General features: G+C 40.6%; 2 protein-coding genes and 1 pseudogene across 3 annotated transcripts in view; 2 read left to right on the top strand and 1 right to left on the bottom strand.

Moving 5' to 3' along the window:
- Positions 1-532, bottom strand: part of SDHA (succinate dehydrogenase complex flavoprotein subunit A) — a 129,178-nt gene extending 128,646 nt beyond the window's left edge. The window contains exon 1 of the mRNA XM_029284516.1: positions 462-532. Coding sequence (XP_029140349.1) covers positions 462-509 — 48 coding nt within the window. The 5' untranslated portion in view covers positions 510-532. The remainder of the gene's footprint in view (positions 1-461) is intronic.
- A 348-nt stretch (positions 533-880) lies between these two features.
- Positions 881-5,837, top strand: CCDC127 (coiled-coil domain containing 127). 2 transcript variants are annotated; one of them, XM_015818157.1, is made up of 3 exons: positions 881-1,000; positions 2,524-2,655; positions 4,687-5,837. In XM_015818157.1, the coding sequence occupies exons 2-3, from the start codon at positions 2,532-2,534 to the stop codon at positions 5,361-5,363; spliced, it is 801 nt and encodes a 266-aa protein (XP_015673643.1). In that variant the 5' UTR covers positions 881-1,000; positions 2,524-2,531; the 3' UTR covers positions 5,364-5,837. The 2 variants fall into 2 exon arrangements, with proteins under 2 accessions (XP_015673643.1, XP_015673634.1); XM_015818148.1 differs by lacking the exon at positions 881-1,000 and adding an exon at positions 1,294-1,475.
- A 2,012-nt stretch (positions 5,838-7,849) lies between these two features.
- Positions 7,850-14,014, top strand: LOC107289366 (annotated as a pseudogene).
- Positions 14,015-14,427: the final 413 nt, after the last annotated feature.

Here is a 14,427-nt window from a genome sequence, read left to right as displayed (position 1 = left end):
GTAGGTGTTCCTTGATTCGTTGTTTATCTTTTCCAGAATCTTCCCAGGTATTGAGGTCAGGCTGATAGGTCTGTAATTTCCTGGGTCCATTTTTTTGTTACTGTATAAATTATGTTTTAATCTCAAGACCGAAATACGTTTATTTTTAAGAACAAAGTTCAACGCAGGGCTCTCAACAAGAAAATATACGGACGAAAAAATAAATATCTGTTTTTTAAGGTATAGAAATATGGGACTGTTCGAAACACGGTTCCCGTCTGAAGAACGGAATACACCAGGAAAAAAAAATACCAAAACTTCCAGTATCTTATCATAACCTGGGCTGAATATACGAAGCCAATAAAGTCGCACATCCCGCCAGCCTAAACCACTATTCTCCAACTGAAGCTGAAAAACCTACCCTCAAGCGCATGGTAAATATTAATTTATTATAGTTGACCGGGCCCGTATCAAGGACGTACCTTGCAGAACAGCTGCAAATATCTCAGCCTTCCCAAAGTCAGCGCCATTTCTACCCGGTAGGATATTACGCTACTGCGCGTGTGTGGAAAGTGGGACCTAACTGAGCAAGCGTCCCACGGAGAATGCTGGTTGGCTACCACCAGTGCGAGAAAAAAACCAAAATTAACTCTGTTCGGGTAGGTTTTTCCATTTCAGGCCTTAGTTGTTTCTATAAAAAATTATGAAAATCAAAGGTTATGAAAGCTCCGAAGTTTTAAATATGCTACTACGGTACCAGGACAATCCGTTTGCAAGGAATTTTTGAAAAAGAAAAACTTTTATAATTGGTGTCTTCTATGGTTTTAAACCCTCACAATGAGGTGGCTTTATTCCGGAAAAAAAGAAAAAAAGCTAAACGAACACGGTGCGCATCTTGCGTATGCGCAATGATAGCTAAGGGCGTAGTAGCTGTTACCGAGGTTTTGGAATATTTTTTTGCCAGACTTTATGGTCGTGGGTTTTCTTTTTACCTTTGTTTAATGTCCGTGAAGATTTTTTGGTATGGGTTTGCATGTTTTTATATTTAAAGTGGTGTTAATTTAATGAAAGAGAGGAGGCTTGTGAGTACCGCAGTCAACAGTACTGTAGTCCAGCTAGGCCCTGAAAATCTTGTAGTCCATATTAATCCTGTTTTTAGTGAAGATGGTAAAACTATACAATAATTGTTTTATGTTTTGGTAAATTTGCAGATGCTGAAATGATCCTTCATACAGATTTGTGTGCGCGCGCATCTTTGTGTGTTTATATACACACACACAAAATCTGAAGGAACATTTCATCATCTCTCTCTCTTAGAGGAAGAGTTTTTCCTATAGATTTCTCTCCACAAAACTTTTTATTAAAGAATAGTCAATTAAATGGTGGACTTTAGATGGGACTTTAGATGGGGAAAAATCGGCTCAACAAACGGAATGCGTTCTTCAGCCCTGATGTGGCCATATGGCTACAATTCCTCCAATGACTAGAGAAAACACGTAAGGTTGTTTGTAAATTGTAAATATGAAATTGAGAGGTTTTATTTATGAATGCATTTCCTATGAATTCTAGTAACCTCCCAAAAGTAAATCAGTTTTCTTTCTTTAACCATGCCTATTATTATGGTAATTTTCATAGGAAATAAATAAATAAATATACCTATATCAGAATTAGGGAATTCTGTTGTATATAAAATTACTGTATATCACAGAAAGAACCCTTGGGGATAATCTAATCCAACTTCCTATTTAATACAGGGTATGATATAGTCTTTGAAAGAAGATTATTCAACTTCTACTAAAATACATTCAGAGAAGAAACTAGATTATCCTTCCAGAGATAGTCTAATATATCACCAAATAGGCCTTACCTGAATATTTTCTAATATTTGACTAAAATTTACTTCCCATCCATCCATTGGACATAGTTCTGCTCTCCATAGCAGCAGAAAAATTCTGCTCCATTTTCTTAATAATAGCACTTTTGATATTTGACGATTGCTGTAATTCTCTCCCCCCCTTTTTTTTCTCCTTCAGCTAAATGTATTTTGCTCTTAAAACTGTTCCTATCAGGACTTGAATATCAATATCAATTTCTGTACTTCCTTCTTCCCTGAATAGATTATAAGAATGGACACCCCTAAAATTTGGTGCCTCTAATCTGGCCTACTTGATTTTTAGCCCTGAATCAGCCCTGGTTCCTCCAGAAAGTATGAAGAATAGATAAAATGGCAGAACTAAAGATTGAGACCAACAGAAACATGGTCAGCAAACACATATTTCTTATGAATGATTTTAAATCTAAGGTCATATTGTATCCCAAAGTGCTAAAGGAACTAGCTAATGATCTGGCTAAGTCTTTATTGTTTGGGGAAGCATAGTCAAAGATATGACCAATCGGATTTGGCAGCAGTATATTTTTCCCTACATTTTTTGTCATAGATATAAGTAACTTTTCAGGGAATTCTAGCAGAGATATATGAATTTAAATAGCTGAGCATAAAGTTAGGTAATAAGTATCTCAAGAATTGCTTTCTCTGATTTTAAGGTTTGCCTATGAATAATTTAAATAACCCTCCTCCTAACTGGAACATTCAGCCTAATGCAAGAAACAATGAAGATCATGGAAGCAAATGGAATTATGCTTTGTTGGTTCCAATGCTGGGACTGGCTGCCTTCCGTAAGTGAATTTCAAATAAAATTTGAATTTTTCAATTATTTTGAAATTTTAGTTGTTCTCCTTGTCCATTGTTAAAAGTGAATCATCCTACAAATATTTTGTGCTTATTTTAGAGACTCTAGGCTTCTTGAAACCTGGAGCTATATCATTACTCTAGTATTAAAAAACAAAGATTCCCTACTGCATTTTTATTTCTTCTTTTATCAAAGAAAATACTCAAGGCTCAATATTTACAGAAAATAAGGTTTTTTTCTCTCTCACAGTGAACTGTCTACAATTTTGCTAGCAAAATGTTGCAGAGATTCAGTAGGGGAAATATGATTACATCTAATTCATGGCCATGCAAGCTTATAAAGTCTTCAATCTAAAACAGTTTATAACTCTTAAGTCTAGAACTCAACAATAGAATTTTTCCATATTTTATTTTTTTCTGATTGTTTATTGAGCCCATTTTGATAATGTTTGTAAAGAATGAGACCTCCCACATCCTTCCTGCCCCTTGATCTCTCTAGTCATCCTAATTTGCATTGACCAATTATGGTCCAATTTAAGATCTTAGAGAGAAGTATATCTATTAAGAATAATTAGTCTTGAGACTGTACCCTGTTCCTATTCTTCAGACACTTATGAACATTCTTGACTGCAGTGAAAAAGATTATTGTGACATCATATTTACCTGAAACAGAATATCAGTACTAAGGCTAATGAAACATTGTCTCTCCTCATAATAGGTATTGTTTATATAGTCTTCGATTCCCCTTAGTCTATTGTACCACTCCCAAGTGAGAATCAGAAGAGAAATAAAAATCTTCATAATGGTTCTAGAACATGCTTCTTTAGTGCCTGGCTTTTTTTCCAGAAACATTGCCTGATGCTGGACATGAAATGTTTGATAGTTTGGAGGATTTTGGCATAAGCACTGGATGACATTTGCGCTTATACTGCCACCTCTCCCCCCCCCCCCAATCTTCCCAATCAAAAGAGAAGTGTTGCAATTCTGCTTCATCTCATTTTCCACATCTTCCTCCTCCACCACAGCCAGAAACATAGGAGCCTGAATTTCTCCTGTGAACCTCCTCCCTCTTTCACAGTGGACTAAAATGAGGAGACAACTAGCTCTGTTCCTATCAGCTATCTCCTGGTAAGATGGCAATCTTGTGAACTCAGGATGGCCAATATCAGTACCAAATAATTTTAAGGGCAAGAGACATAACACTTTCACCTGACAAAAATCAGATGTAACTTTCCCCTAGTGCCTTTATTTCTGCCTCTTTCCTTTTTGGAAATAATCTGTGTTGTCATAAAACATACAAACATTAAATGGGGTAAGAGATTACAGGTAGTCCTCAAATTACAATCACAATTGATCCCAAAATTTCCATTGCTAAGCAAGATAGTTGTTGTGAGTTTTGCTCCATAGTACGACCTTTCTTGCCATAGTTGTTAAGCAAATCATTGCAGGTATGGAGTTTTGATCATGTGATCATAGGTATGCTGCAATGGTCATAAGTGTAAAAAACAGTCATACGTCACTTTTTCCAATGACATTGTAGCTTTACACAGTCAGTGGGAAAGAGAAAACAAAGCTTTAAAAGGTCAGTGGGAAAGAGAAAACAATCTCATACAGAGAACTATCTAAAAGAGCCTCATTTTCTTCCCCCATCCATGCAGTTAGGTATCTAGTTTTAAGGTTTACCCTGCTCTGAGGACAAGCTAATTGATCTCTGATTCTACTTTATTCCTTCATTCCACTGATGTTATTTCACCAGAGTCATATATAAGCAAACATGAAAGATAGTATTTTGAATCTTCCCCTTTTAGGTGTATTAATGTTTTGCTTTTTCATTATATACTTAGTGTGGACCAGAAACAGAATTCTGCAAAAGAATGTGGATTTAAGACTGGATGAATTAACTGATGTTTGTCCTATCTCAAATAAGTTCAGAATTTTTCCATTCTTTATCAAGTTTGGCTTCACACTAAATTGGAAACCAGTCCTGGTATTTACCATGATATTTTCATGTCTTACAGGTTGGATTTGGTCCAGAGAATCTAAGAAAGAAATAGAAAAAGAGAAAAGAAATGTCTATAGAAAATTGTCTTTTGTACAGAAAGAGCTTGAATCTAAATATCGCGACATAATTATAGAAAACCGTAGAATGGTTGCCCACTTGGAATTAGAATTGGAGAAAGAACAGAACAGAACCCTAAGTTATCGCAACGCACTAATCTCTCAGAGTTACAAATTGGTAGAAGAAAGAAGAATTTTGGAACAAGAGCGCGCAAAGGTAGAACAAGAGAAACGGATTCTGCAGCACTCTGGTGCTGCAGGTGCTTTGTATAAGAACTGCTTGGAGAAGGAAGATCAGTGGCAAACAAAAGCCACTATTTTACTAAAAGAGTTTGAAGAAGCTTTAATGGAAAGGCAAGATATGTATTGCAGCCTTGTACTGCCAAGATACCATCGGTTGGCAGTGGAAAAAAAAATGCTAGCCAAAGCAACAACTGATCCAATTGGTTTGGAATTGGAAGTGGAAGCTGGGCTGAAAGATATTTTCAGATATGATACCTTTTGCAGCAATTTATTAAATACCAATAAAAATCAAAATGGAAAGCTCATGTGGATCTACCTTCGATATTGGGAATTATCTGTTGAAGTCAGAAAATTTAAGAAGGCAGAAAAAATATTTTTGGGAAAAACTGCCTAAAGCCAGGCCATCCCTAGCTTGTATTATATCTGTTAAACTTTAACCCACAGAATCTTCATGCTGATTTGTGATATACATATAACTTTGTGAGATATATATCAGTATCTTTAGTTAACTGTCATAAGTAACACTCATCATTTAATAATACCAGTCTTTGATCAAATATATATTGGGTGTTACCATACTAATGTATAGTAACTAAATACCTATGGTTTTTGTATTAGTGCTACTATGTTCAATAGGATTTGTTTAAAAATGGTATTTCTACAATTATTTCTATGCTTTCACGTTTTTATTCCTCAGACCCTCAAATACAGGTAGTCCTTGGCATACAACTATAATGGAGCCTGCCCATTAAAATCATATGTTGAAATGGTTGTAAAATGTTATGACCATTTTGCAGCAGTTGTAAAGAAAATGGCTGGAGTCATTAAAGGAACTAATGCTTTTCTATGGGTGCAATTTTGCAAAAAAAATGGAAGTGCCAGTTTTTGGCAAAACTATTGTAAAATGTGGTCACATGACTAGGAGATGTTGCAAATGGCTGTAAATATGGCCATGTTACCAAGTGCTCAAAGATCAATCGTGACTACAGAGGGTTCAACCATGGAAACTTTGAATCCAGGTGGTAAGCCCTCTTTTTTAAAAAATTGTAACTTTGAATGATTGCTAAGCGACCAGTCATAAGTTGAGGACTGTCTGTTCAATACAATCTCTTTGTATTGATCACCTGCCAACTTCAAATGTAAAGATCATCACATCAGACGATAAGCACACCCATCTCAATGATGAAAACTATATCCAGTAAATCAGATTAATGTTTAAAATATGTGATTTCATTGATCTGCAACAGAAAGTAGATAAATACCAAGAATAAGAATGGGATTCTGTTTATGTCTGGTTTTTATTAAATAAGTTTGACAATACCTCCAATAGAAATAATAAGGTATTTACTGCCTGAATAGATGAACTTTAAATGAACACATATCGCCATAGAAGTTCCCTGAGGATAGGCTGCAGCACAGATCTGAAAACTAGGAAAACTAAACCTCCAGTCCCAGTGACCAACTCAAATTGGATCCTGCAACATCCTGGGATACATATATTTGCCTTCATTCATGATTAACTTTTCAATAGAATTCTTGGGGGAAAATCCATTTTAATGTTTAGCTTCTTGCTTAAAATTTGTTGATATATTCACCAAGTTCAACAAGACTCCTTTTACCTTCACCATATTAAATGAATTTCTTTGATACATAAGTTATTAGTAATTTTAGTAAACTGCAATAGATAAATTAAAGGAAGAGAAAATCAGAGACCCAAAGAAAATATTCATGTACCTTTCAGCACTATAAATGTCAGGTCTGCCATCTTCAGCTTTTTTGCTTTGCTGGCATCCAGCCTTAAAATGAAAGGGTGGGAGAAAGGAATTTGGGGAAGTAAAGCTCGGGCATGGAAAGGAGAAGACAAATGGGGGAGGGGGGAGACAAGCTGACAAGAACCAGAGGTGTCAAACCAGAATAAGCCAGCCACCAAAGAGTCATGGTCGGGGAACAGAATGAGAAACTACATCGAGATGTGTCAGCATCAAAGCAGTTCCCCAAAATTCAAAACTGAATAATGTTGGACATTGTTGAACTGGTTGGGGGGGGGAGAAGCAGGGAAAGGGGAAAAAGTAACCTTTGCGCAGGAATACCCACATCTAGCTTTATTTTTTGCTACAACTGCTTGACTTTAGTAAAAGAATCTACTGATGGGCTGTCTGCTAAAAGGAAGCCAAGCTATGGCATGCACTTGAAAGAAAACTGGGATGCCTGTAATTATGAAGTCTGGCAAAAACAATGTCTATTCACAGAGAATATGCACGTGTAACACTTGTAACAATTATGGGTGGTTAGAGGACTGATAACAGTAACAAAGAGTTAGACATCCTGCATACCTCAACTAGAAGTTAGGAATAGGGGTGGCCTGGAACAAATAGAATGTGTATTAGATAACTCCTGGAGCATTCATTAGCCAAGGCTTAGGAATAGGGACAGCTAGCGACCAATAGGACAATTGTTAGATCATTACTAAAATGTTTATTAGATGATATTTCTTACATATCCCTCCTGGTCCTGCCTTCTGCTTTTGTAAAATTGTATAAAGCTTTCTTAATCCTTTGTTCTGGATCCTGGCATTTTGCTGGCAGGGATCCTTTTTGTTGAAGTGCTTCAATAAAAGGAAACAAAACCTGCAACGTGTGTCTGGTGTTCTTCATTGACTTTCAGCACCAAAGCCGAATTGGGGACAACAATCGAGGCTTGTCCAGGATTCCCTGCCTGGATTCAATTGGAAGACACCAACTACCACCGGAGATACATGAGCACCTGGACAGATAAGACTAGTGGCTGAAAGGTGTGTGATTACTCTGAAATAAAACTCATGGTTGGTGACCAGGACTATGTGTTTCTGCGTGTGTCATTCTACATGGGCCCTCAAGGCTTATGAGTCTTGACAATGACTGGGTATCTTGAAAAGCAAGGGACTTTGCAGAAATTCATGTGTCTCACCAATGCATAGATTGAATGCAATAAGCTACTGTCTAAATGAACGTCTGGTCTTTGTGAAATCCTTGGTGATTTCTTAATCAAACTCAAAGGCTGAAGCCCTAAAGATAAAGAGCAGGAGGAGGAAAAGAAAGGCAAAACTTTGGGATAAGGTAAGGATTGAACAGGAGACGTCCTAGGGCAGTGGTGGTGAACCTATGGCACGCGTGCCAGAGGTGGCACTCGGAGCCCTCTCTGTGGGCATGCGTGCCATTGCCCCAGCCTCGCCTACCCCACGACCCCCTCCTCACAAGCAGCCCCCCTGGAGGAGAGTCACCCCCAAGTGTGGCCCACGCGAAGCAGCGCAGCCAAGGACATGGCAGCCAGGCAGCATAGACAAGACTCTGCTCTCGCCCCATCGCACACAGTTGATGCTGCAGGGCGCGGGCAGAGGGCATGGCCGCCATGGTGCTGCTGGGCTGCCTGGGCATCTGTGGCGGGCCCTGGAGGCGGTGAGTGGCCCTGCGGGCAGGCGGGGCAGAGGATGGGGTGGGGCGAGGCAAGGGGTAGAATGGGGGTGGGGGCAGTTTTTGGGCACTCGGTCTCTAAAAGGTTCGCCATCACTGTGCTAGAGGGTTGGTTTACAGTCTTTCAGTTGACAGACCTAGCCCGTAGTTTCTTAGCCTTTTCTGTTTTTCTCCAGGTTGCTCAGACATGGACAATGCTCCGGATTATTTATTCAAGCCCTAACATCGTCCCTGCCATGAACCAAAACCACAGCCTGGGGAAAAGTAGCTCTAACCTTCCACTCATGAATAGGTAAAGAGAAGGGCAGGGGCTTGCATTACGGGACATGTACTCTCAAGGCAAATCCAGGTGAGGCCCTGTAGCCCCCATTTAGATTAGGAATCTGGGAGCCTAAGTCCACCCATCTTAAAGATGTCAACGTTTAGAAACACTGCCTAAAGATTCTGGAATAGCCAATCCTTGGAGGTTTTTTCAAATGCCAACAGGAAATATTACAAAATGGTAAATCAAATAATTCAAAGATATTGCTGATTAGTCTGTATGTGTTTGTAAGGATAGTGTGGGTAAGCCTGATTCTTGATCATGATTATATTAAATTGGAATATGAGCATTCTTGGCTGCCCTATTATTTTTAATTTTGGGTTGTTTTTGCTGTTTTTTCTTTTGTTGGCTACCCAGAGTCATGTATATAAGATTGGTAGCCACATAATATCATTTTGGTTCATCGCACAGTCAGCCAGATGGTAGACTGGATTTGGTATTTTATACTTGCCTATCGAGTCCTTCCCAAGGACCTGTTGCGTGATTACATGAGATTTCTAAGCTGCCCAACTGCCCAGCAACTCTGGGCAGTTTACAAATTGTTAAACATTAAAACTAGAAAATGACAGAAAGCAAACAAAAAATAGTAGAGATAACAAAGCAAGATAGGAACAAAGAAAAAGAAGGAATTATGTTAAATAGCTGGTGAAAAGCTCAGAATTAAAAACAATCGCACTTATCCAAAATTGCAAGTATTGCGGACATATAGAAGAAGGGGATATAGGAAGGAAATTTTTACTATGGACTATTCAGCCTTTTCTGCTTCTCTCCCAGCTTTAACTTGAAAGATATTCCCTCTGGAATAGGCACTGAGTCACAGCTGGAGAGGACCAAGGGGGAGAACCGTCCCGAAGCCATTCTCATGGATTCATCCTCAACTCTGATGAATAATGATGGTGAGCAGACCTAGGGGGGGGATGGACAGCTGTACAAGGGAAGTGGGTATATTCAGTCCAGGCAAAAGAGGGCCGAAGAAGCAAAATACAGAAGAAGCAAAATACAATTGGGACCAGAATTTTTGTTGCCAAGCAAGGCAGTTGCTAAGTCAGCCATGCCCAATGTTATGACCTTTTTGCCCTGCTTGTTGAGTGAACCACTGTGTTTATTAAGTGAATCACATGATCATTAATCCAGCTTTCCCCATTGACTTTGCTTGTTGGAAGCTGGCTGGGAAGGTTGCCAATGGCGATCAAATGACCCCAGGATGCTGCAACCATTGTAAATACATGCTGTTGGCCAAGCACCTGAATCCTGGTCACATGACATGGGGATGCTGCGATGGTTATATGTGCAAGAACGAGTTACACTTTTTCAGTGCAACTGTAACTTCAAACGGTCATTAAACAAATGGTTATAAGTCGAGGACTACCTGTATGACACCACTCATTCAATACCCCAAAAGGGGTTTCCTAAAAGAAGCTACAATCTCCTTTTAGTGTCTCTAGGACATGGAACAATGGACCCATGCTAGATGAAGGCAGATTCTGATCAAATGTCTAAGTAACCAAGTGGCTCAACAGCAAATCTTGGAGGAAGGAATGAACTTCTTTCAATTGTTTTTGTTCAAGTGGAGCCTAGACGGGTGCTAGACTGCTATTGATCAGAAGTGCTTTAATCTGAACTCCTGCACTGAACAGGAAGCTGAATTCTGTGGCCCAAACAGCCCCATCCAACTCTATGACTCTACTTGTAAGCATTTTTTTTCTGGGTGTCTAGAGAACGAAGAGACAGAAGGAAGTGATGTTCCTGCCGATTATCTCCTGGGCGATATGGAAGCTGATGAAGATGATCTGTACATGATGGACCATGAGAATCCTCACAGTGCTTGTCCTGCTTTAATGCCTAATCTGTTGTTTTTCTTTTCTTTTTCTCTCTTTGCAGAGCAGAGAGATTGGAGAAGAAGGGATTGCATGAGAGTAAGCAGGCACACACAATGGAGGATACAAGGCGATTTATCAAGCATGCTCATGCCTGCTGGGTGTCAGTGCATTGCTTTCGATGTGTATTCTCTGTTGTGTGCCTGCTTACTCTCTTGTAATCCCTTTCTCTCCATTGAACGTAAATAAAAACATTAATTCCTTTTTCATTTTCCAGTGCTCAATGAGCACTCCAAAGGGCAGAGCGGTTAGGAGGCAAACAAAAGACGACAGTGTGAAACCAATTAGTCTTACAAGCTATATAATATAATATTATATAGGAGGAGAGAATGAAGTGGTTTGGGTCTGCTTTCTTTCTCCTTCATGGTTCCGTGTCTTCCTGCAGCCGAAGAACAAGAGTATATCCTTCCCCAGGAAGCCTTTCTTTTAAGCCACGAGATTGTAGACAACCCCTCTGCACTGGACCATTAGCAGGACAAAGCCGACTCACCCCACGTCAGTGGCAATGAGGCGGAGACCGTTTCACTCACTCCTGTGGAATCATTCTCCCTCATTTCCATTTCACACTCCCTTTACGAGAATCGCCTGCCGGCCAATTTCTTCAACCCCATTGTCCATGACATGCTGCTCTTCTATGCTGAGCAGGGAGATGTCCAGATGGCCGTGTCGATCCTGATTGTGCTGGGGAATTGCATCAAGAAGGGGATTGATGACCAGACACAGGTACCTATATCCACAGGTATCAGTCAAACACCAGTTAAGTCTCTTGTCCCAGTAGAGGGCGCTAGAGAAAAACCTTGCCCACTGCTGCTGCTTTTCCTGACCATTGGACTGCCTCTTTGCTTGCCCTACTCAAGTGAGGGACATAGGAAAAGAAATACAAGTAGTCCTTGACTTACAAACTGGTCTGTTAGTAACCGTTCGTGGTTATGCTCAACCTTACGACCCAGATCTGAACTTCTGGTGACCACGGTCCTCCCCTCTGCAGTCACATGTCTCCCCTCTACAGTCACATTGCATTCAGCAATCGGACTGCATTCATCACCTGTGGTCATATGAATGTGTTTTATTGCCGTTTTGCCAAAAACTGGCATTTTGGGGGGTTTTTTTAAGCAAAATTGCAGCCATAGTGAACCAATGGTTCGTTTAATGACTGCAGCAGTTGCTTAATGACTCCTGCAAAAGAGATCATTTGACTCAAACATCATTTGACTTCTGGTTTTAAAAAATGGCAGAACTCCTGTGTGAAAGGGTCACTATCCTGGAAGGTTTCTGCTGTTTAACCTATTGCATTGGGCACCTCTGCCCTCCTTCCATGGCACCTAAGCAGTTGCCACTTGGTGACTTTGCATTTGCCGATTGTTACTGGGCTAAAACCGGGATGAAACCCACGTCCATCCATTTTCATGTGCAGAGAAAATGCCCAACTGCTGTGTTCCTTTTCCCTTTCACCCCACTAGTTGAACATCCTGGTGAGATCCTCCAATTTTAATTTAGCCATAGTTTTGAGCCGAAAAAGCAAACATGTCAATACAGGGAACCCCCGACTCTCTCATTTTAATGGAGGCCAGAATTTCCATTGTAAGTCATACAGTCATAAGTCAGGGCAGTCACATGACCAGAATCATTTTATGGTGTGTTTTTTGTTGCAGCAGTTATTAAGCCAATTAATGTACTCCTATGGTCTTGTTTTGCAAGGAAAGGGTTGCAAAACATCAAAATGCATTGTCAACTGTCCCACTCGGTCATCTAGCATCCTAAATCGTGGTCACAGGACCACGGAACTGGCCACAAAGGTGAGCTGGTTGCCAAGTGCCTGAAATGCAGCCGTGTGTCCATGGGGGTGGTAGAGCCGTTGGAATTCCAGTTCTGGGTCATAAGTAGCTTCGGGTAGTTCCGTCATAACTTCAAATGTTATGCTAAGCAAGGATTACCCGTAAACCGTATAAATGCTTCTGAGTCTTGGGAAAAACACGCAGTGGCTTCTGAAGTTTGGGATGCCACAATATCATTGTCTTCCGTTTCCAAAGGAACATTGGTACATGTCCTACATTGACCTGCTGCAGCGGTTCCAGCTGTGGAACATCTCCAATGAACTGATCAAGCTGAGCACCTGCAGAGCCATCCACTGCCTCAACCAGGCCTCCACCACCCTGCACATCAACTGCAGCAACTGCAAGCGGTCCATGAGCAACAAGGGCTGGATCTGTAACTGGTGAGAAGCTCACGGCTGCTAACACACAGCCTGTATGTGATACAGCTAATCCTCGACTGACAGTTTGTTTAGTGACCGTTCAAAGTTACGACAGCACTGGGAAAAGTGACTTAGGACCACTTTGTTACACTTACGACTGTTGCAGTATCTACCTGTGGTCATGTGATCAAATTTCGGACGCTTGGCAACTGGCATGTACTTATGACGGTTGCAGTGTCCCGGGGTCACGTGATCCCCTTTTGCGAACTTCTGACAAGCAAAGTCAATGGGGAAGCCAATTTTACTTTACAACAATGTTACTAATGTAACAACTGCAACAATTCACTTAGCCACTGCGGCAAAAAAGGTCATAAAATGGGGCAAAACTTGCTTAACAAATGTCTCACTTAACAAGAGAAATGTTGGGCTCATAAGTCGAGGATTATTTGTCCTGTTCCTTCTCCAAAGCTTGTGAAATAGTCTAGGCTGAGGAGAGAGAGAGAGAGAGAGAGAGAGAGAGAGAGAGAGAGAGAGAGAGAGAGAGAGAGAGAGAGAGAGAGAGGAAGGAAGGAAGGAAGGAAGGAAGGAAGGAAGGAAGGAAGGAAGGAAGGAAGGAAAGAGACACAGAGATGGAGACAGAGAGAAAGAAAAAAGAAAGAAAGAAAGAGAAAGAAAGAAAAAGAGTCAGACAGAGAGAGAGAAAGACAAAAAGAGTCAGAGACAGAGAAAGTCAGAGGCAGAGAAAGAGAAAGAAAGAAAGAAAAAGAAAGAGAGACAAAGAAAGAAAGTCAGAGAGAGAGGCAGAGAGAGAGAAAGAAAAAGAGAAAAAGTCAGAGACAGAGAGAAAGAGAAAGAAAGAGTCAGAGAGACAAAGAAAGAAAGTCAGAGACAGAGAGGCAGAGAGAGAGAAAGAAAGAGACAGACAGAGAGAGAGAGAATGGGTCAAATAACAGGCTGAGCTTCATAACTGAAGAAAGATTGGAATCACTCTGGGGCCTGAGGCTCTGCTCTTCTCTCTTTCTAGTCTCTTCCAAGTGCCGGCAGTGTGCCAGCATGTGTGCCGTGTGCCACCATGTGGTCAAGGGCCTCTTTGTGTGGTGCCAAGGCTGCAGTCACGGTGGTCATCTGCAGCATATCATGAAATGGCTGGAAACCAGCTCCCACTACCCTGGAGGATGCGGTCATGTTTGCGAATACACCTGAATTTAAAAAGAATGTTTATGTACGTTGAGCCCCCCCAAACCTGGGGGCTGCCTAGAACTGAGAATCTCACTTTGGGGGGGGGGAGAGAAGGGAGGGAGACAGTCATTGTTGTTGCTAATCTAGATAACTGCTGTGAAACCACAACAGGTTGGGTGTTGCAAAATGGACTGTAATTTTTCTGCTTCCTGGAAAGAAAAAAACCAGCACAGCCACATGCTCAGGAGATTCTGCTAGAAAACTTCACTTAGACCTTTCCTTCTAATGTCCTGCTGTGGAGGCAGTTTGTTGTTAGCCATGGTTCTGTACAAAACCTGCTTTACTAGCCAGGATGGCTCCAGAAAGTTTCAGGCAGTTCTTTTTATACCGAATTAAACAAAGTGAAACTTATCACTTTTTCATTTGCATTTGCAAAA

This window comes from Protobothrops mucrosquamatus, unplaced genomic scaffold, assembly GCF_001527695.2.
Source record: "Protobothrops mucrosquamatus isolate PMUCROS unplaced genomic scaffold, P.Mucros_1.0 scaffold_134, whole genome shotgun sequence".
Classification (NCBI taxonomy): Eukaryota; Metazoa; Chordata; class Lepidosauria; order Squamata; family Viperidae; genus Protobothrops; species Protobothrops mucrosquamatus.
Note: the sequence above shows the minus strand (reverse complement) of the source record. Positions and strands in the feature narration are given on the sequence as shown.